Genomic DNA, 20,918 nt, shown 5'->3' with positions numbered 1-20,918 from the left:
GGAGAGAGAAGTTCAAGAATGATAATGAAAATATTTGCCTTAAAAAAAGATTTATTAATTTATTTATTAGAAAGGAAGAGTTGCAGAGAGAGGGAGAGACAGAGAGAGGCAGCTTCCATCCAGTGGTTCACTCCCCAAATGGCCTCAATGGCCCATACTGGGCCAGCCAAACCCAGGAGCTTGGAATCCCATCTGGGTCTCTGACATGAGTAGCAGAGGCCCAAGTGCTTGGGACATCTGCTGCTGCTTTCCCAGGTGCATTAGCAGTGAGCTGGATGGAAAGTGGAGCAGCTAGGACTCAAAACAGAACTCAAATGGGACACCAGCATTGCAGGTGGTGGCACCCCAAATCTGCCACTAAATGGTTGTCTTTTTAGAATCATGAATATGGGCACAAAAGATAGATTGTACCCAATTGTTGTCCTTTGGATCAATACCAAATTTGTACAAATAAAGGCTAATTCTGCAATTCCATATCCATTGATTTGAGAATGTCGGAAATGAGCTGATGTGTTTGTGTATTACTTTGTTTTAACTATAAGTTTTTAGAGCAGTAAGAAATACAACCTCTCCATCAGGGCGGTGACTCAAAACATCGTAAGATCATTGCCATGATTGTCTGCAAAATTTCTAGTTGTTTAAAACATGCAATATTGTTCATTCCAATGTCTCAAACCAAAATCATTGAAAGACAAGGAATAGAATCCCAAAGCTCAAAGCATGTGAACATGTGAACAAGGAGTTTTTTTTTTTAAAGATTTCTATTGTACACTATATTCTTCCTCCATTGTAATTTATTTCATATAGGAAAACTTTTGGTTTCTCTTCTCTCAACTTGTTTCTGTTGAAATTATTGAAAGAAATTATTTTCTTTGTTCTACAAGGATGGGATATTTTAACTCTATTTAAAAGACCTAGATTTCCCACCTGCTATAGGAAGATCCATGTTAAGTATCCTTAAGTTTTTTTCAAATTGTGGACAGCTTTGCCTGAGTCTTTTTATGTGGAATACAATGTAGGTTTTCTCTTTTGGTGGTTTGTATCACATGTCAGATGTTTTCGGTGATATGTCTGGACAGGGACATTGTTGGGAAACTTTGGTCAGACCCTTTCATCACCACCTTAATCATAAAATCAGAAATGGAAAGTGCCTTGCAGGCAATCAGTGCAGGACAAAGGTTTTGCAAATGAGAAACCAAGTTAATTATTAGGGTTAGCAGTTAGTGGAAGAGCCAAGAATACAATGTAATCACCTGATCTGAGCCCAGTGTTTTTCTGTTATTCCACATTCCATCATTTAAAGCTGAATATTGAGTTACTCTGCTAGTTCTTATAGCACACTAATAAGAAGAAACAATAACCAAGTAATGATTAAGCTTATTAACCAACTCACTACTTGCCGATGATCTTATTATGAAATTGAAAAAGAGGGAAGTATTGTATTATCAGTGTTTAGAAGTTTGAAAACAGTGGTTTCTAAGTCTTAATACCCAGGAGAGAATTGTTTCCTGTTTATGTTTATTTTTTCCATCTTCCTTTGGGAGACTTTCTTTGTGTGTGTACATGTCTTTCATTTTGCATTTCAGATGATTGGACTTGAGACATCATGGTTATCTTATGTGACCATGCTCTTGTATAATTACATGTCACCTAGAGGTTTCTCTCATTAACAATGGCCTCATCAATAACTTAGAGATTTACCAGGTTTAAAAAAATTTTAGTAACTATCAGTTTATTTTGCTTGAGTTTAGAAAAACTGTATATTTTCATTGACTGCATAGACTGAGTAAAATAATATTCTCAAATGAAATAATCTGTTTTGCTTTCTTTTAAGCATTTTCCCAATTCATCCAAAAATGAACTTAGTATTTTTTATTTCATGGAGAAGAGTAAAGAGATCTTATAGTGCATCTAACATGTTGAAATATGGAGGCAGATTTCTATTTGTAATACCAAAATTTACTTTGAAATATAAAGAGCTTTGTATTGTTTCAAATCTCTATAATAAAATATGGAAATAATAAATTCTGCAGACTTAACATTGGACCAGAGAATACAGATGATGGCCTTGTTGCTTCCCACCTTTGAGGGAGTAGGTGATGCAGGTTAGCTAGCCCCTTTTGCCTCATGGGAATTACATGAATGAAATCATGCACCTTCCTATATCAGAAACTCTTATAAGTGTATGAAAACAGGGGGATAAACCACAGTCTCAAAGAGTAAAATTTTGAAATGTAACTTCCATGTGAATTGTCTGGGGGAAGATGTCTACATATAAAATAGAAAATCTTAGAAAAGAAGAAAATGTATGGTTTGTATCTTGCCATTTAAAATTCTACCTTTTAGCATAAATAGCAGGAACCAAGACTAAAAATAATAAGCCAATAAGCAGCAGAAATAAACCTGAAAACATATTGCTAGTTGACAATCAGGTTCCACAGACTCATTATTGTGACAGTTACATGTGTCGTCCAGGAGCAAAGTGAAGCTCCTGTTATGAAGATTTGTTATCAGCTAGAAGCTTTAAAAGGATGGTAGGATGAGAAGCTGCATCTATCTGTATCTATCTTATATGTACAATTGTGTGCCCAGCATAGTTCCTTGAAGATAGGCTACATAATAAATAAATTGGTATAGAAGTAAAGTTAGACTATAAGCCCTTAACGATCCAAAGAAAAATTTTTCTGTCAGATAAATTCTTTGTGCTGTGAAAAGCAGCTCCAACCTCCATTCTCAAACACGTCCTCGATAAAAATCCACCTACCTGTGAGCCACTCTGTTAATTCATGTCGATTTGAAAACAGGTTGAGTAATTATTGAGGAGATAACCCCAATAGGTATGTAATGGCAAAGAATGGACTGAATCACTCTGTATGTTTTCAGTATTCCATAACTAAAAGCAGTGGGGAGGAGGGAGAACAAGAACTGTAGAACAAGCTTTTGAAAAGGCCGGTTCCCCCTTTATTTTCTCTTGCTTTGTGTTAATAGTACCTGTTGGTTAAGAATTTCAAAATCATTATTCTTGTTCAGTGGAGAGTACCAACTATACTGTTTACATTGAATATGTATTTGAAGCAAATCTGGGAATTTCTTGTTCCTCAGGTTGAAGTTCTAACACCTGCATGGTGGATTGCCAGTCTCTTGTTTCTGCCTTGAGAAATTACACCATAGCAAATACAAAAGCTTTTTAAATTGTTATTTTTATTCCTCTTTCAAGCAGTTATAATTTAAAAAAAATTAACATTTAGCATCACATGAGTGGGTGTTTCTCCCATCATAAGGCTGTTATAAAAAAGTGAAGATGTAATCAGACTCTATGTCATGGTTTTTAGCTCTGAGAGCCAATGCCTAAAATTCAGCAAAAATAGAGTTATGAAGTAATAAAGTACCCTTGGTTAATTTAGGATTTTGAAATCAATGATTCTGCAAGGTCTTAAAAAAACATATTTGGAAGACGTTTCCATCTCAGTATCTGCCTCTGTGTTTTGAAATTCTGAGCTGTAATTCAGGTTCTGTTGCGTTAACGATGCATTCTTGCATTTAGGCAACATTGCTGCCATTTTGCATGCTGATCTCCTTCTCTTCCCCCTCACTGCTCTCAGTAGACCTCTCCTGTTTTCTGTCGTGTCCTTATCTCTCTTTGTTTTTTGAGAACAGGTCAGATTGTGCTTAATGACAGCACTGGACTCTGTCACTCACATTGCTGACTCTGTGATATGGTTAAGTAATTGTACAGTTGCTCAACAGGGCTAGAGATGCAACATTCCCGCTCTTCCTTTGAGAGTATTTAGCTGCCAAGGTCAAGGAACCCAATGCTATGCCTTAAAAGAGTAGTGACATAGCATACCATCTCTGTAAAGTATAGCCTCATTGAAGCACAACTCTGCTTTCATTGGTAAGGTGATTTGAAGCCAGTACTTTTGGTTCATATAGAAATGTGATATACACTGTAGATATGCACACAGACACACACAGCCCTAAATAATCAGCCTGCTTGCTTTAACAACAAGCTTCCTCTTGTAGGAGTAGTGAAACCTGGGGAAAGTCTAACCATTCAAGGCCCATCTTCCAATGAACGGAAGGTACACACAGAAGTGGTGATGCACAGGTGGAAATCCCACTTTGTAGGAATCTACCACTTGGTGGTCAGTAGCAACTGATACAGTTTCCTGGAGACCCCAACCTTCTCCTAGCTCGTAATTTATATATTGGAGAATATGAACAAAAAACTAAATGTCCATATACTACAGTAGAAATCCAAACTTTGCGGAGTTATTTGAAATACGTTTTTCATTAACTTCTTCGGTAAAAGTACACTTAATTTTAAAGATACTTTAAAAAATTTTTAAAGATTTTCATAAAACTGATATCTTCTAAATTTTAAAATGATGTGTCTTCTTGGGCATATTTTGCAGTTTGAAAATTCATAAAATCCTAAAAATAAAGATTTGCTGCTATGCAATTTAAGCTACATTTAATTTTATCTCACACCTGGTAGGAACTATAAGGGAAATTGGTTTATTTATGTGTATAAAGTATTTGCAAGAGATTTTGTTTTAAAATAGGATATGTGGAATTTGAAGATAAATTTAAAATTATCCTCAAATATATTCAATGTGTATGTAAATCTTGCTTCCAAATCTTGAAGCAAAGTTTTCAATATTTAACTGGCTCTCAAAGAGTTTTCTGAATAGATTCTTCTGTAATTCAGTTTGTCATTTCTTTTGTTAAAAGATCTCCCTTTTCCCTCCACACAGTGAACTTGGCCACAAGCAGGCTAATAGGGGCCGTGGCGGGCACCATTCTGGCCCTGGGGGTGATTTTTGGAGGCACAGGGTGGGGAATAGAGTAAGCATCTTTATGAGTTTCCGAGTGTTTCTGTGTGGTGCCTGGTGTGTGAGGTGATGCTTGATACTTTTCCAAGTTTTGTCTTGTGGACTCTGTTTCCTGTGATTGTGCAACTCGTGGTGTGATTTGGACTTATTTGTGTATTTGTGTCTGTGGTTTTCTTGTGTATTTTTGTAGAACCTTCTCCTGTCTGGAACAATGTGGGGCATACAATGATGTTGGAGGTGCTTATGATACGTTCCTAATTAAGGCAACAGTCCAAAACTTCCATTACTCCTTTACTTATAAAATAAATTTTCAAATATGAGCTTCACTTTTTTCTTTTACTATTTATTGGCAAAAATGCTTCTATGTGAGTATTTTATTAGGACTGTTATAGTGAATTTAATCTTCACCAGTTGAACAGATCCACACATACAGCTAGGAATTACGAATCTTTGTAGCACTTTTTAAAGACAAGATTGATAATCATTAATACTTTCTCTCATTTATTTAGGATGACATAGGAGACACTTGTTCATAGAAGATGTTGAGGATATGGCCATCGTTTTGTTCTTATAGAATGGGTTAATAACTCAAATTTGAAGTTTACATAAATATTTGGGAGCAAGGAGCATTAAGAATGAAAAGTAATTTAATCTAAACATGCATAACTCTAAGAGAACATCTGCAATTCATTTACTGGGTTTGTCTCCAAAGAATCCAGGGTATAAATAAATATATTCTGTGCCACTTGCCCATTAAGCTCTCACACAAATACAACTCTCATGGTGCCTGTATTTAGATTGCTCCATACTTGATCCACATCCCCAGAATAGCATCAAGTTCTCCATGGGATGCTGCTTCATGAGATTGCTAATCTGCAGACTAAAAGATTATTATGATTTTTTCCTCTCTAATTACAGAGAAAACATTTATGAATGACAGAAATAGTCCTTCACACATGGTCTTTTCTGTTTGCTGTGGTGATAGTGGTAACGCTTCACAGTGGCGCAGGAATGAATTACCAGTATCTTAAGGTATCATCAGGTATCCTTTACCAGCCAGCCCAAATCATGGGCAAGTTGATACTATCAGAGATGTTCCTCCTTAGTCTCATTAGTTGCAGCACCTGGGTGCTCTTCTTACATGCTGAGAGATTCCAGTACCAGAAGAATATTAAGAGAGAAGCAGGTCCATAGGTCACATTTGTGTTGAAGATGTCTTGACCCTCCTTTGCCCTAGTTTGGAGGACTTTGGTCAGCTTTGGATCTTTTTATTTTAAAGATTTATTTGTTAATGTGAAAGAGTTATACAGAGAGAGAGAAGGAGAGGCAGAGAGAGAGTCTTCCATCTGCTGGTTCACTTCCCAATTGGCCGCAACGGCTGGAGCTGGGCCGATCCAAAGCCAGGAGCCAGGAGCTTCTTCCGGGTCTCCCATGTGGATGCAGGGGCCCAGGACTTGAGTCATCCTCCACTGCTTTCCCAGGCCATAGCAGAGAGCTGGATCAGAAGTGGAGCAGCAGGGTCTCGAACTGGCATCCCTAGGGGATGCCGGCACTGCAGGCAGCCGCTTTACCTGCTACACCCCAGCACTGGCCCCAGCTTTGGATCTTTTAACCAACTTTTCAACATTATAAACTATGAAGTGAGACAGCCAGGAACGTTAAAAACACTAGAAAATAAATTTTCGTTTCCTCTTGCTTGTTAGAAAATACAGTATAGAATGCAGGTAAAAATATTTAGAGAGAACAAGAACTTTGTCCTATAAAGTATGACCTTAGTTCTGTTGACTGGATTATATGCAGAATTCCTGTTCCTTTTCTAAGGCCAATTCAATACATACATCTACATGACCCTTCTCCTTGAAAAAGGGTAGTTTTCTACAAATCAACCCGGATGCATTTTTTTCAATAAGTGGAAACTTTGTTGTTTCTTTGTTTTGCAAAGTGAAAGTGACACATCTCATCTAGGAGGAGGTGAGATGGAGTGCCACAATGGGACACTGGTTTTCAGAAAGTACACTGAGTCTTTAAGGCTCTCTTGTTTTCTTGTTGGGTCTTCCCATGGGGGTGTCCATTGAATAGGGGTTTCACTTACTGTATGCTCATTGATTTGGGGCCTATAGTGATAGTAGGTTTTTTTTTTTTTTTTTTTTTTGGTGACAACCCACATGGGGGTTTCTAAAAGCTATCTTCTTCCCTCTCTGCTAGTTCTGAGTGGAAAATTGCAACTAGTTTGAAGATGTGGTCAAAACCAGGGTCTGTAACATAGGATGTTACAATGGGGAGAGGTATGAGCAAATCTCAGAGCAAACCTCTCTGTCACAGCTTACAGCACTCAAGACATTCTGCTAAAGCCGGAGGGGCCCACAGACGCCCAGCCCAACTGGACAGCCTCACCATATGGGCACTGGTTCACATCCTGGCTGCTTCACTTTTTTTTCCTTAGTTTTGTTTTTGTTATAACATGTTTGCTTAATTTACAGCAAGCAGAAAATAAGCTGGGTCTTATTTTGATCCAAATATTCGAATGCATTTTAAAAATATCATCTATTGACAATAATTTTGGCTTGCTGAAATGTCCTAATTGAAGAGATGAATTTTAACATTCCTTTATTTGAGTCTTAGACATAGAAAAAATAAAAGACCTTTGTTTTAAAACATAGTCCTTGTTACCAATGTTCGTTTTCGTCAATCCTTTCTAGTGTTGTTGGTTTGTGACTGTTTCTGGTTGTGACAGGTAAGTCCATATAAGTGTATATATATTTGTGCTAAAATAGTCTTGTTGTTTATTAATCTTCATTTACACACTGTTCTTGTGTACTGGTTTATTGATTTTTCAATTTCTGAACTTTGCCATAACTGTTTAAAAAGTTTCTTAAAAATAAAATTCATGTATACAGTATAGATTAACACTAATTAGCCTAATTAATATTGTAATGTACATTTTGGCACTAAGGATTTTTTCCTAATTTAAAAAATTGTATTCCTTGCTTTGTAATTGTAAATCAGAAATCATTTCTCATGGATTATGTATTGAGTCTAACCTCAATCTGTGTTTTCTGAACTGACACAGTGTAGATTATATCTAAACCATAGTATCTCATGAATGTTTGCTTTAATGTGTGATTCCCTCTTGAAATGTGGGGAGGGAACACATGTAAAAGGAATAAAGTATTATCTGAGCAGGGGTTAGCAAACCGTGTCAGGAGTCAGATGGTTTTGGCTGTCAAGGCTACAGGTTATCTATTACAACCTCTAACAATGTTGTCTTAGCATGAAAACAGCCATAGCAATGTGGAAATTAAAAAGCATAGCTAGCTTCCAATAAAATTTCTTTGCAAAAACAGGCAGTGGGGCTCGATTTGGTCTGTAGGCTGTCGTTACTGACCCTTGATTTATACCGTGGGTTTCAGAGTCAGACAAATCTGTGTTCAAATCTTGCTTCCATCACTTATTAACATCTAGAAGCTTCTGTTCCTTCATCTGTTGAACAGGGATAGTCATAGTTCCTATTTCATATGGCTTTTGTGAATGAAATGAGATAGTGTATGACAGATAGTGTATCTGCCCCTGGCAGATAGTAAGTGCTCCATGTACACTAGCTTAACTGCTTTAATTGCTCTCACCATTTATGTGTTATCATGGAAGATCTCTAAAACCACTGAGATTGTGTTCTGGGAGGTCTCAGTGGTGTAATGGGCATGCCACAAGTCCAACAGTCTGGAGAGACCTATATTCCTCAGAGTCCATTGCACCTGTCCTCCCATGCCATTCACACCCACAAGCACTGGTCTCTGGGCACATATTTTAATGCTGCCAAAGGTGGCATCCATTTATGTACACAGTTGAGGGCGCTGATGTGAGCAGAAAAGAGAATTTTTTTTACACAGATATGAATGTATATGCAACCTCAAGGATTTTAGAAAAACTAGTAAAATTGGCATTGTGACTTCTGGAGTAGGAATGTATAGGACTGAAAGTATTTTGTTATCAGGAGATACTACCTCTGCATAATAGCATACTCAAGGAATGAGATATTTAAAAAAATTATTGCACTAAGTTTAATATTACTTAGATTTTAAAAATGCTAAGCCTAGGAGAGTAGCGAGTGAGTGGGGGTATTACTGCAGTACATATTGATTCTTAACAATTGGTAGATATTCACCTTGTATTCCCTTTCTTGCTTTCCTCTGGCTCTCTTCTTTTTTTTTTTTTTCCTCTGTGACTCTCTTCTTATATCTCCAAGTCTTAAATTTTTCTTAGTGATAAGTGCAAATTTAAAATATATTCTCAATTAAATCTAAGGAATTCTTTTTTCCATTTCTCCAGAATTACCCAAATGAGTTTTATGTCTCCTTTATATTTTGCAGTTGGAACCCCAATTTGGTGTTTAAAACTCTTGAGTACTATGAAGGAATATTTCTTTGAGAGCAGGCTTTCAAAGTCAGGTCTTTATTGCTAATCTCCTCTGACATACAAGTTTTAACAGTCTCCAAGTGAGGAATAAAAATGTTACCATTTAGACAACTTTGTGTGTTCGTTTCTTGCCTTCATTTGTCAGTCAGGTTGAACCAATTCTAATGCAGTTGTGTTCTTTATGTACTTTTACTTGTTTGAGTCATGATACTGGGAAACAGAGACAATAGTAACAATAGTGAGTGGGGCATTTGCTTCAAATAATGCAGAAGTTGAATTTAATGGAATCTGTTCATCAGTGGTGCAGAAATTTTAGATTTAAAACTATGTAAATCCAAGCAATTGCTGACCATAGCATCTAAAGTACAATCAAACTAAGTAAATGAAAGCGATTTAACCATTCAGCTCTCTTAATGCTGGGTATTTACTTCCTGAAACTACTTAATTGCCTTTCCCCCTGTGGTAATGAAAGTAGTTGGCTCATATGACTTTCTTCCCATGATCCTTTGTCACAGGTCCTAGTGCCACCAATCTCATAATAGGCTCCATCGCTGGTGCCATCCTGGTAGCAGCTATTGTCCTTGGGGGCACAGGCTGGGGATTTAAGTAAGCAATGCCGCATGTCTTCTTCTAAGTGGCTCTGGCACTTCTCTTTTCTGCTTACATAACCAAGTTTTGAGTTCCTGCTACAAGATTTTAAGTTTTAATAGGAAAACTACAAAGAATAAATGTTTTTACTCAGAATTGGGTTAGAAAAAAAGAAACACAGAACCTTAAATGTCATCTTCTGGCAAGAGGGAAAACATGAAATATAGAAGGAGTTCATATGCACTCATTTAAAGGGGAACAAAGTAGAAATTCTTAAGTGGAAGACATCCCAGCTCATAGGAGCAAGAGGAGAAACAAACTGTTGGGTGTAAATAAGTTCCTTTATCTGTTCAAAAGTGTTTGATGGTTCATTGATACTTGCAAATTTCACAGCCTGTGGTCATTATTTTTCACATGTAACACATTATATGTAACTTTGTAATTTGAAAAGCTTATTTAAATGAGAAAATTTTTTAATGGTTTTATTAATTTACTAACCATCTGAATTAGTTTCAAATTGGCATTTAAAATCTATGGCATTAGAATGGTTAGTATTCTCTAATCAATGGCCATTGCTGACATAAGTGGTAGGCCTGGTGTGTTTTCATTATTGGATTTCATAACTTGGATTGCACATTGATCACACGAGTACATTTGTTTAAATAGACCATACCAGATAATCACAAATAAACCTTAATTATGATCAAAATGTTTAAACCTAATTTATCTAGTTTGTTTCTATGCCTCAGATTCATTGGATAATCACTTTTTGTGCATTTCACGCTCTGCTGACTTGATTATTATGATTTGTAGGAATTTCCATCATAGGCCAAATATTCCCCATGATAAATTAATTTTTGATCACATGTATGGAACAATTAAGAGGGGAAATAAGACCATTACCCATCTTCAAAACCCTCTGTTCCTTTATTTGTTTACTCAGAGGAATCTGAATAATTGCCATAATTATGCATTGCATTTTACATTTGAAATCCTGAATTCATATATTTAAATCAATTAAAATGTTATTATTAGAAGCTGATTGATTAGGAAATAAAAGCAACCAAAAGATTATTTGAGTAAATTCAATTCTTTCTGCTAATTTGTTTTCATATGAAGATTTCATGAGTAAGCCTACAGTTTTTGAGTAGCTTTGACCTGGAAAGGTATTATCAAATGGTACTTCTTTTCAACAGAGATATTTGTTAAAGCTGAACTCAGAGAGTTCAAGGAGTATCTGTGGCAACATTGTGTTCTCAAAGACACACATGCAAAATGGGTAGCTTGCATTTGAATTTCTCATCTTGGTATTAACAAAATGTGGCTCAGATAGTGAGACAACTATGATGTGGCAGCTAATGAAAAATATATTTTCCTTTGTGCTGGCTTAATTCAAGCTAAAACATCTTAGTGTCTCACTATTGTAAAAGTCATTGGCCTCTACAGAAACACTATACCATCTTATTTATTGTACAATACTCCCTTGAACTTTCTTTAAATATGCCTCAAGAAAAACAGATTTGGCCTGTGCCCAAGCTTTTGCCTTCTTGGCATGGAGAAACCTGAGTGCCAAAAGCCTGGAAAACTGTCTGTTCTGCACCCTTCCATCCAGCCACCTGCAATACCAAATTTATCATTTCAGCATTTGGAGATCAGAGTCCACTGTTCTGTAGCAGGACCTCAAAACAGCAGCCTGGCCTAGCTCACAGCTTGAATTGCATGTTTCTTTGGGGAAAACTGAAAAGCCTTTATCACTGTGTATATAAGTGGATTAGGCCCGGTACAGGTGATTTATATCTGAGACATGTATCTAATCAAGAGAGAAGCAGGAAAATAAAAGTGGGGGATTGACAGTCACTCATTGAGCTGACTGCCGCATAGGGCTATTTGTGCAGGTATATGTGCTGCTGAACCAAATCACAGTTGCTGCCCATGCCCTGTGACTACATTATTCACTGTAAGAGAAAACTTTGTAGAAAGGTGCATGATAGTGTGAAGTCAGTATTTCATGCCCTGAAGCAAAAGAAGAAGAAGAAGAAAAGACGACGGCAAGGACTAAGACTAATTCTTGAATGTACAATTCAAGGAGTTTAAATTTAGGAAGTGATGGCTCTTCATGCTAACTATAGGTTCCCACATGAAGATCTTAATTTGCTGTAGACTTTAAAAGTAGTTATGTGGCTTGTATTAAACTTTAAATAATTTTACCTTATGATAAAAGAATTTTTGTGCTAATGAAATGTTTAGGTTTCCTATCAATTGAGCAATTTTAGAGACTGTTAGTCTAAAGGTAATTTAAAATTATAATTATTTGTTGGCTGAAATGAAAGCCTTTAAGTGTTCCATTTATTTCAGTGTAAATAAAAGATGTTCCTTTAGAATTAGAGGTTGGAAATAGTTTGTTGAGGAATTGCTCAAAATACCATACAGAATCTCCTTAAGTCAGGATTTTTATTATTGGAAGAAGAGTTCGCAGAGCAGCCTAAAGAATGTGAGGGTATGTATACCTTTAGTGTGAAGGAAAATACATTAACTACGCAGGGAAATATTGTTTTTTCCTGATGTCACATTTCTTTAGGTGTTAACTCTGCGGGTAATTTATATGTGGAAGATGTGCCATACCATACATGATCTGCTCAAGCATGAATGAGAAATACAGCTTTGCCCTGATGTTGTCTCTTGTTCTTTATGGTTCTTTTCCTGAAAGCATGACTATTTGTATGTGTGAATATGTGCACATTTGTGTGGGTAAAGTGATAAAGATTTATAAAAAATGTAATATAGAAATAATATAAATTTAGATTACTTATTTTAGCAGAGTAGTAGTCAGAAAGCTTTGATTAGTGCAAAGGAGATGGCCACAATCAAGGTTGTAGAAATTGTGAAAACAAAAAAAAAAGTGCTTTCTTATCTATTTGGACATATTGGCTAATGTGGCAGGTATACATCAGTAACTTTGGTTAATACTATACTCCAGAAATATAAGAATAGTAAGAGATGACTTCGTCCATGGATACTCAGGAGTTTGGGGTCTTAAGATTTCCCTGAGAAATCCTGTGTGCATAGGCACATGGCTCACCAAGTTGTCTCATTTCCCCCTATATTTACATTGATTTTTGCTCATGCCATGCTCCCTTACTCCTCCATCACCTACCCCCACACACAGGTAAAGTTATGAACTGAGGTGCTAAGAACTGCCAGCTTCTATCCTGGTTTTGTGCTAGAGACTCCATATATCCACTCTAAGTTTCATAGTAGTGTTGCTCAGTGAGACTTAGAGTTGTTTCTCTTCTCGGACATTGGAAAATGTTGAGTTAATGATGTGTCATTTTAGTAGTGTCTTCCCCAAAGCTTAGGGAAGATGAAAGGAGAATTTCCAATCTCCACTTATAAATGAACAGGATTGCCATTATTTCTCTGGATGTGGCTTTATATTAGACATTCCCTAAATTTGAATACAGGAATTTAAATGTGAGCAATTTGGTCATGATGGTGTAGGTAAACAGAAGTTCTAGGTGATGCTAAGAGAAGAACATGAAGATAATAGCAACATAGTTTGTTGACAGGTCAAGTCACCAGGATCACTAAATGAATATTGAGCTCTGTAGTTTGTGTCCTATCACGTGCCTCACCATCCCACCACTAGCCTGTCCATGGGATTCAGTGGCAAAGTGGGTTTCCACTACCATCAATAATGGCCTGGCAGAGTGGTTCCTTACGTGGAAGGTGTTAGTTTAATACAATTGTACCATTATCATAGGTGGTTTCCTCTCTCTGGGGTTACAGGTTCATGCTGAACCTGGCTTTAGCTGATGCTGCATTTTGTTGGACATGCCGGGGAAAAAAATTCCATTTATATCAATACATAAAATAAAATGTAAAGGAATATGGCTAAATTATCAGCAAGGAAGTTAACTGAGTTGCTTGAATGTCAAATTGTATGAAATTTTAAAGGAATTTAATATTGCTGATTGTATTTTCTCAGAAGAATAAATGTCTTTTAGCTAAGTCTTCCTCTGAAGAGATAGCCATAGTGCTGCTTCAGTGAATTCCATGGCATGTCCCAGTGCAAAATAAACAGCAGGATTCCCTTAGTGCCTGTGTCTCCAGTGTTAAACACTTCCTCATTCAGACCTTAGCAGGTGGAGATGGTGGCAGACTCAGAAGAGGTGTTTCCCTGACTCAGCCAAGTAGGGAGGTGAATCCAGCGTAAGGTGGTTTAGGAAGGGGTGGATAAGGGGGATTTTGATGGGAGTGGGGTGACTCAGCATCAGAAGGTAAGACTGTGATAGCAGTGGGGAAATAAATATCCTTGAAAGAAGAGCTAAAGGCTTTAGAGCTCTAAGATGGCTATTATTACTGTTTTGTTTTAATTTTATATATAGACGCTTCATGGGAAGAACATATTATGAAAAAAAACTAGGTGTGAATTTCAAGCTTTTTTACATCAAAATAAACTTACCTTTTAATAGCATTTTTGTGAGCTTTTCCAAGCCCCTCATATGTTGTGGACAATATTACAGATTTTCCACAAATAATAAAGATTGATGGATACTATGTCCAATGTAAAGTTTGTGGATTGCACTGATATTTTATTATGATCCAGAAATATGCTGCAAGTTATAATGAGAAAGTTAATTGCATTCAGAATCCTAGTGAGCAGAAAGGTGTTCAGAGGAAGTAATTTTGGAAGAGACCTACCCACAATACTTGTAGTTTTCACATTAAAATTGAACAAAAATAATTTTTATATAGAGAATTCGGACAGACAGTTCTCAAGAGTTGTTTTACGGTTTATTCGTGAAGAGGCTAGTGTATCACAAAGGCATCTCTCTCTGCCCTTATCACTGGCTTCCCTCCCCCTGACTCCAGCCTGCTGTCCGCCCGCTGGAGTCTGGAAGAGATACAACTCTTGAAATTGGTGTTTTCCCCCAAAAATATAAGGTTCTACAGGCAGTTTGGTCTCACAGTCTGACCCAATGACCTTGTAGATCATTGTTCATAAAAAGTGCAATATGAGTTTCAAAAACCAACTTTTAAAAGGAGCACACACTTTTGGACACTAGGGGTTGCCAGGGTGCCAAGCTGAAATGGAATTTCCTATCTCCATTTAAAAATAAACCACGTTGCTCTTGTGACCTTGGACATGGCAGTTTATCTGGCATCCTCTGCACTTGAGTGAAGGACTTTAGATGTGGGCAGTATAGTCATTTACACGCACAGTGCGAGCTTGGCTCGTTCTTGCCTCTGCTTGCATTGAGGAGTCACTAGTTTAACATTTCTCCTGAGTTCCAGCAACACAAAGCTAACTGGGTTGATGCCATTGGTCCTTTAGGGTCATTTCACAAGGTGGGACAGTCCCTCTTTCTCCTCTCTGACCCCTTGAGCATCCACTGGAAGAATAGTTGCAAATAACGTTTGATGTGATAAATTACCTGCTAGGTTAATGCACCATGTACATAGGCCATTCATGAAGGTGTTTTAATTAAAGATTTAAAAAAAGGAAAGGAAGGTTTTCTCTAAAGTTTTTTGTGTTTTGTATTTAAAAAGACAAGCATCAAAGTCATCATCCTGGGAAAAATAAGAACTTGGTAGAATACCTTTATACATATTTTAAACTTGGGCAATGTTTTTCTTTGGATTACATATGGGTAGGAGGAATACATTGTAATCTTTTTGATGCTTAGGGCCTATAAGGGTTTCCAGCTGGCCCTGAGTGAGTGTGCAGGGGGATGATGAATTTGGAGACTCCTCCGTCTCCAATTTTGCATGATGCCTCGGTGGCAGCAGCATTGCACCTGCCAGAATGCAGACTAATGCATGAGTCCCTTGCTTGATGCCCCACATGAAGCCAGACCATGGGGAGGTTGCAACCAATTTTTGTTATTGCCTTGTAATGTCTTGCTGGTTCTTTTTTACTCTGTTCAAACTCAGGACTCACTTTTTAGGAGACTGGACACTGTGAGCAAGGCATTTTAACTTGCTGCTTCTCAACAAAGCTGAACTGCTGCATTTGCTTGACTAACCCAAGCCTGTGTCCAGTCTTCTTTGAGTGTACTGTCTAACTGTGCACTCTTTCTTCAGCTTTCTAGATATGAAAAGAGCTTGTTCTGGAGTCGGGTAAGAGCTCACACATCAAGGCAGCAGGACAACTAAGTAGAGCAAGGCTTGGTTGTCACCTTTAGTGCAAAGACCAGTTCACTGATACAGATCTCTGAACACTTGAAGGGAAGTAGCTACAAGACCTTCAGAGTCTTTCTCATAAAGAGCCCTCTAGTGGAAGAGGCCTCTCAGTAATGATTTTCCTCTGGTGAATTAATGTTGTTTACTTTTGAAATCAGTGACAAACTGGGCTACAAAGTCTTCCTCTGATTTAAAGTAAACAACTTAAAATTCAGAGTATTTTCGAAAGTTCATGGAAGACAGAATTAATGTATAAATTTATTTTTGTGCAAAATTTTCCTGAAATCCATGCATAGTTTTTCACATGAACTTTTTGAAGACCTCCTTCCCCTGCTGGTACTCCAGTAGGAATCTTATAAATACCTTCCCAAATGTTAGCTGTTCTGTGTTTCAATGCAACTTTCAATGTTGCATTGTTTCTATTGCAAAGTTTTAATGGAGACTGCCTCTGTGTGAGTTGATTACTTAGCTCTGGAACTAGCATTATTGTCAGATGTTGAACCTTCTGTCATCATCCTCTGATTAATATTGTGGATTTCTTCCCTCCCCTGCTCTTATCTTCTTTTGATGCACTCTGGAAGAAATGTCAAGAAGAGGAGGTTTGACCCTACTCAGCAAGGCCCCATCTGAATCAGCGGCACTGGATGGACACCACCTTGCTCTCTTGAGTTCTGGGTACGACATATTTGCAACAGTGATATTGGAACGTGAAGTCTATAAACAGCACTGGGTGGTACTGCCTACAGGACTGAAGTTGGGGTGACAGGGACAGGGTAAAAGAAAACTGTCGCCTTTGGAAATAATTTCAAAGAACCTCTCCCATCACTTGTCAATAAAGGGGGGTGCAAAAGACCATGTTATAAAAGGAACTGTTTCAGAATCTTTTTTTTTTCTAACTAAAGGAGAAAGAAGCAAACAAAATTAAGTGCAATAAAAGAACCATTTAAAAAATAGCAAATGATTTTTTCCCTCAGCCTGCTGGCACTTAACTATCTTCAAAATGATTTGGCATGATTTTTTTCTCTTACTTCCAATGACAAACTCCAGTGGCATGAAGATCAAATTTTCGAAAGGATAAAAACATGCATGGCATATACACAACAACAAGCTAGCAAGCCAATCCCCAGCAAAACCTGCAATGGAATTCCTAAGGTGAAGAAGACCAATAAACACCCCAAAGCTGCCCGAGCCTCCTCAATGCCTGCCCACTTCCATGTCCCACCCTCTTAATACCACCTCGAATCCCCCACCCCTTGTAATGCCTATACCCCATCCTAGACTCGACCCTGGCAGAACTCCACAGACCATGCTCTTGTTGATTGACTTTCCCCATTGTTTTTTTTTTTTTTTCTCCTGGACCAAGCATCCTTTGGAAATGGGAGCTGGAATTTGAACAATGATGCTATTGTATAGTTTTTTTTTTTTAAATGTACATATAGAAATAAGAGATTTTGACACATCACTTTCACTTGTCTGTGTTGAAATATTTTTCTTGTAAAGATTCTCTGTAAATTTGAGTTTATTGTTTGCTCCCCATGTGTTTGGCTCCCTTTCTGTCTGTCTTTCCTTCTTTGTCTCTGTCCTTCTCTCTTTTAATACGTTGCACAACGATTGTTGGGCTTGCTTAAGAAAAAAGATGTAGCCACAGACACAGGGAGTTTGGGCACAAAATGGGCAAATGAAAGTTGGTTTATGCTTGAAACCAAATATAAACAAAATTGGGGGGGGGAAACACAAACTAAAATAACCCATATGAAAAACAAAAAATGATGTAAATGCAAATGTATGTACTGACAAGTCTAAAGATTTTTGATGTCATTATAAACACATGTATATAATGTAAGAAAGTAGACACCCTCTCAAATTAATCACAAAAGTGCCAAGCTCATTATTTTAGTTTTTTATTTTGATGATTTTCTTTCCCTGTCTTTAATGTGAAAGGAGGATAAACTTCAAGCCTTAAATAAAAAATAATAATTTTTAAATTTTGAAAGCTTGGAAAAAAAGTTAAGCTTTCCATTTTATTTGTGTCTATTATTGTCAATATTTCATTCATGCTTCATCTTCCAGCCTCAAAATCTATATAGTAGAAACCCATTGCCAAGTGGATGGGCATGGAGGTGGCAATGCCTTCATTGCCAGCATTGTCATATTAGGCTTTGAGTCTGTGTCTGGTGTTTTCAAGAAAGCTTGCCCGACCCATAGCGTTTTGCTGACCCATGGAATGTTGCACTGGATGATAATGGGATTCTGCAATATACACAACCATGTTCCATCCAAAAGCAGAGTTGCAAATGGAATCTGGGGTTCCCAAGTCCCTCTGAGTTTCCTTCACTTTCTCCAGTTGCCAGGTAGCTTCTGTTCAAGTGTCAAGTATACAAATTAAATAAGAAATATCGTCCTAGCTTTGTTTTTGTTATCCAAAACTGTTCCCGTCAATGTTTGCTTCCTTCAATGCACATCTCTCCTGAGCCCAGCTTGCCTGAGGGCCTCAAAGAGCCCTTGCTTCCCTAACACCTTCATGTTAGGTACAGGATGCTCAGTGCTATTGATGTTTTCATAGTGCTCAATCAGTTGTTAGATTTAGTTCTCAGACCCTTTTCAGCAAGATTCATGACATCAGACTTACAGCTTTTTCTTTGACCTTGGAAAGGATTATCTCCCTAAAAATGCACTGTCCAAAACAGTGGGGGTTCTTTCCCCCAAGGCATCTTAAGTATGGAAGTATTGCAGTTGAAGAGCAGAAAACTTAAGTTCTATATGCTACAATAGACCTGACATCTTAATCCTATTATTGCTTTCTGAGTAATAGGTGCTACATAATCACGCAGTCTTTCTCTAGCACTAGCTCTGTTTATGTTCTAATAATAGGGCTTTCTTCATGCTTTATCCACTTTATTTCTGGCTTCATGAGGCACAGATTGTATCCCTCTACCTAGTGGCAATGGCTTTTTAAGGTCAGACGAAAGTTGGAGGAAACTCAGATTACTTGGTATCTCTTCTTTTTGCTGTATTGCTTAGTGTCTCCCTGTTGCTGAGTCCGACTCACTAGGAGATACCAAGCTGCTGCCAGCTACACCATACACATTTCACTACCATAAGCACCACGGTGACTTAATAGACACAAAGCCATGGTGGTTACAAAATATGTTAACTTTTGAGCATTTCACAAACAACATTGTAAATGTGCGATGTTATGTTTTAAATCAGACCACAGTGGTCCCCAAATATTATGTACATATGGCAAATGTCAGTGTAACTTTTCGTTACACTTGCAATTTCATAGGTAACCAAACCTATGCTCCAATGTTGAATTATTTGTGTGTATACGTAAAATGCACAAGCTTTAAGCTTTGTGTATGAATATGAAAGGGAATGCAACCATATCAACCATCAACAAGGAGTTATAATTATTTTTGATGGTATTAGGTTATGTAGTTTCGAACTCTCCTGTTTTTTTCTTTGCACATGCCATTCATTTGCTAATTTCTGTGGTGTGAACAGTCCTTTTTATTCATTTGAGCTCAAAGCACAAGCATATCATTTTATGTGACCCAATAAGAGTTAGTGTTAAGTGATGACCAAGTTCCCATTTCACCTGCCATACTTTTGCTGCGTTAAGTAATGACACCTGGATGAGAAGACATGCGCTAACTTCATTGCTCACCTGGGATAGTGCATGAGCCCACTGAATTAGAGCTACTCTTATTAGATAAATGAGCAGTACACATAGGTGCATGTTATCAAACATGAATCACATAGAGCTGTGGAGTTTTACCAAGTGGTGTGTGTGGTTTTAGTTTTTTACTATGCAAAGATGGAAAATGCACAAACTAATGTCTGGAAAATTTACAAACAATACTTGAACCATTTCTTTAAGATCATCTCATCATGTTTTAAAGTCATTGTTGCTTCCATTGTTAATTTTCATTTCTAAATGGTTTGTAATTTTTAAAGTGCAAAACCTGAAGTTTTGTTTGAAGTTAATAAATTCATTCGTATCTTGTTGGCTGCCTATGAATGGAGATTCAGTAGTCATTGTATGCATCTTTTGGTCAGGTGTATATTAAAACTTTTCTTAATGTAGAATAGCTTTATGCTCTGATCATTTTTAAGCCCCTTTTCTGTGTTCTTTTGTGTTATTTATTAAATGGCCATGCACTTGATATCATCAGTTTTAGCACCAATCTCAGTCAAAAGGTTAATGAAAACTTAAGCAGGCGATGGAGCAAAATAAAACCTGTAATGCTAAATATATTCATGATTAGGGTTTAATTTAATCATGAAATTAAATTAGGAAATTATTTGCTTTTTATGAATCAGAAAACAATAGCACCTTAGGATCATACTGTTGATATTTTTCTTTAGTGTCTCCTGAGTTTATTGACCAGATGGCTATTTCCTCTGATAAATTTACAATCAAGCTATAAAGAAAGTACTGCTACACAAACTATATTATTAAAAACATTCTGAGAAAAGTATTTCCTCATAGCTCACACGGATTTGACCCCCAATTCATATTTCTTCATCACACTTGTTTCCAGTAGGCCTCCTGTCCACCCCCACTGTGGTGCCTTGGTTCAGCCTCTTGTTAGCTCACATACAGATCCAGGTGAGACTGCTCTCTTCTATCATTCCTCTAATCAAGACTTGCAGGGCTGTTTCTTTCTTGTAGGATACATTGCAAACTGAACAACGTGACTTGAAGTTCTGCCTTTCATGGACTGACTCCTGTTTATTTTTCTAACTTCACAAACTCTCATCCTCTAGTTCCTCTAAAAAAGCCACTTATTTCCAAGTCTGAATTATCTTTACACTTTATGTTTGTTCTCTAGAATTTATTTGTTTCGATGCCATTTTATGTCATAAAAAATAAACGCTTTAAAATTACATGAATAT

The 20,918-nt window shown here is 37.2% G+C and overlaps 1 protein-coding gene across 3 annotated transcripts in view; it reads left to right on the top strand.

The window, feature by feature from the left end:
- Nucleotides 1-20,105, top strand: part of ADAM23 (ADAM metallopeptidase domain 23) — a 170,093-nt gene extending 149,988 nt beyond the window's left edge. The window contains exons 25-26 of one of the 3 annotated variants that reach the window (XM_002712550.5): nucleotides 9,764-9,854; nucleotides 16,601-20,105. In XM_002712550.5, coding sequence (XP_002712596.3) covers nucleotides 9,764-9,854; nucleotides 16,601-16,649 — 140 coding nt within the window. In that variant the 3' untranslated portion in view covers nucleotides 16,650-20,105. Of the gene's footprint in view, nucleotides 1-4,757; nucleotides 4,849-9,763; nucleotides 9,855-16,600 lie in introns of all 3 variants that reach the window. The other 2 variants (XM_008259041.4, XM_008259040.3) reach the window with 2 other exon arrangements.
- The last annotated feature ends 813 nt before the right edge of the window (nucleotides 20,106-20,918 follow it).

Source organism: Oryctolagus cuniculus, chromosome 3 (genome assembly GCF_964237555.1).
Source record: "Oryctolagus cuniculus chromosome 3, mOryCun1.1, whole genome shotgun sequence".
Taxonomy (NCBI): domain Eukaryota; kingdom Metazoa; phylum Chordata; class Mammalia; order Lagomorpha; family Leporidae; genus Oryctolagus; species Oryctolagus cuniculus.
The sequence above is the reverse complement of the archived record's forward strand: the minus strand, read 5'-3'. Positions and strand labels throughout refer to the sequence as shown.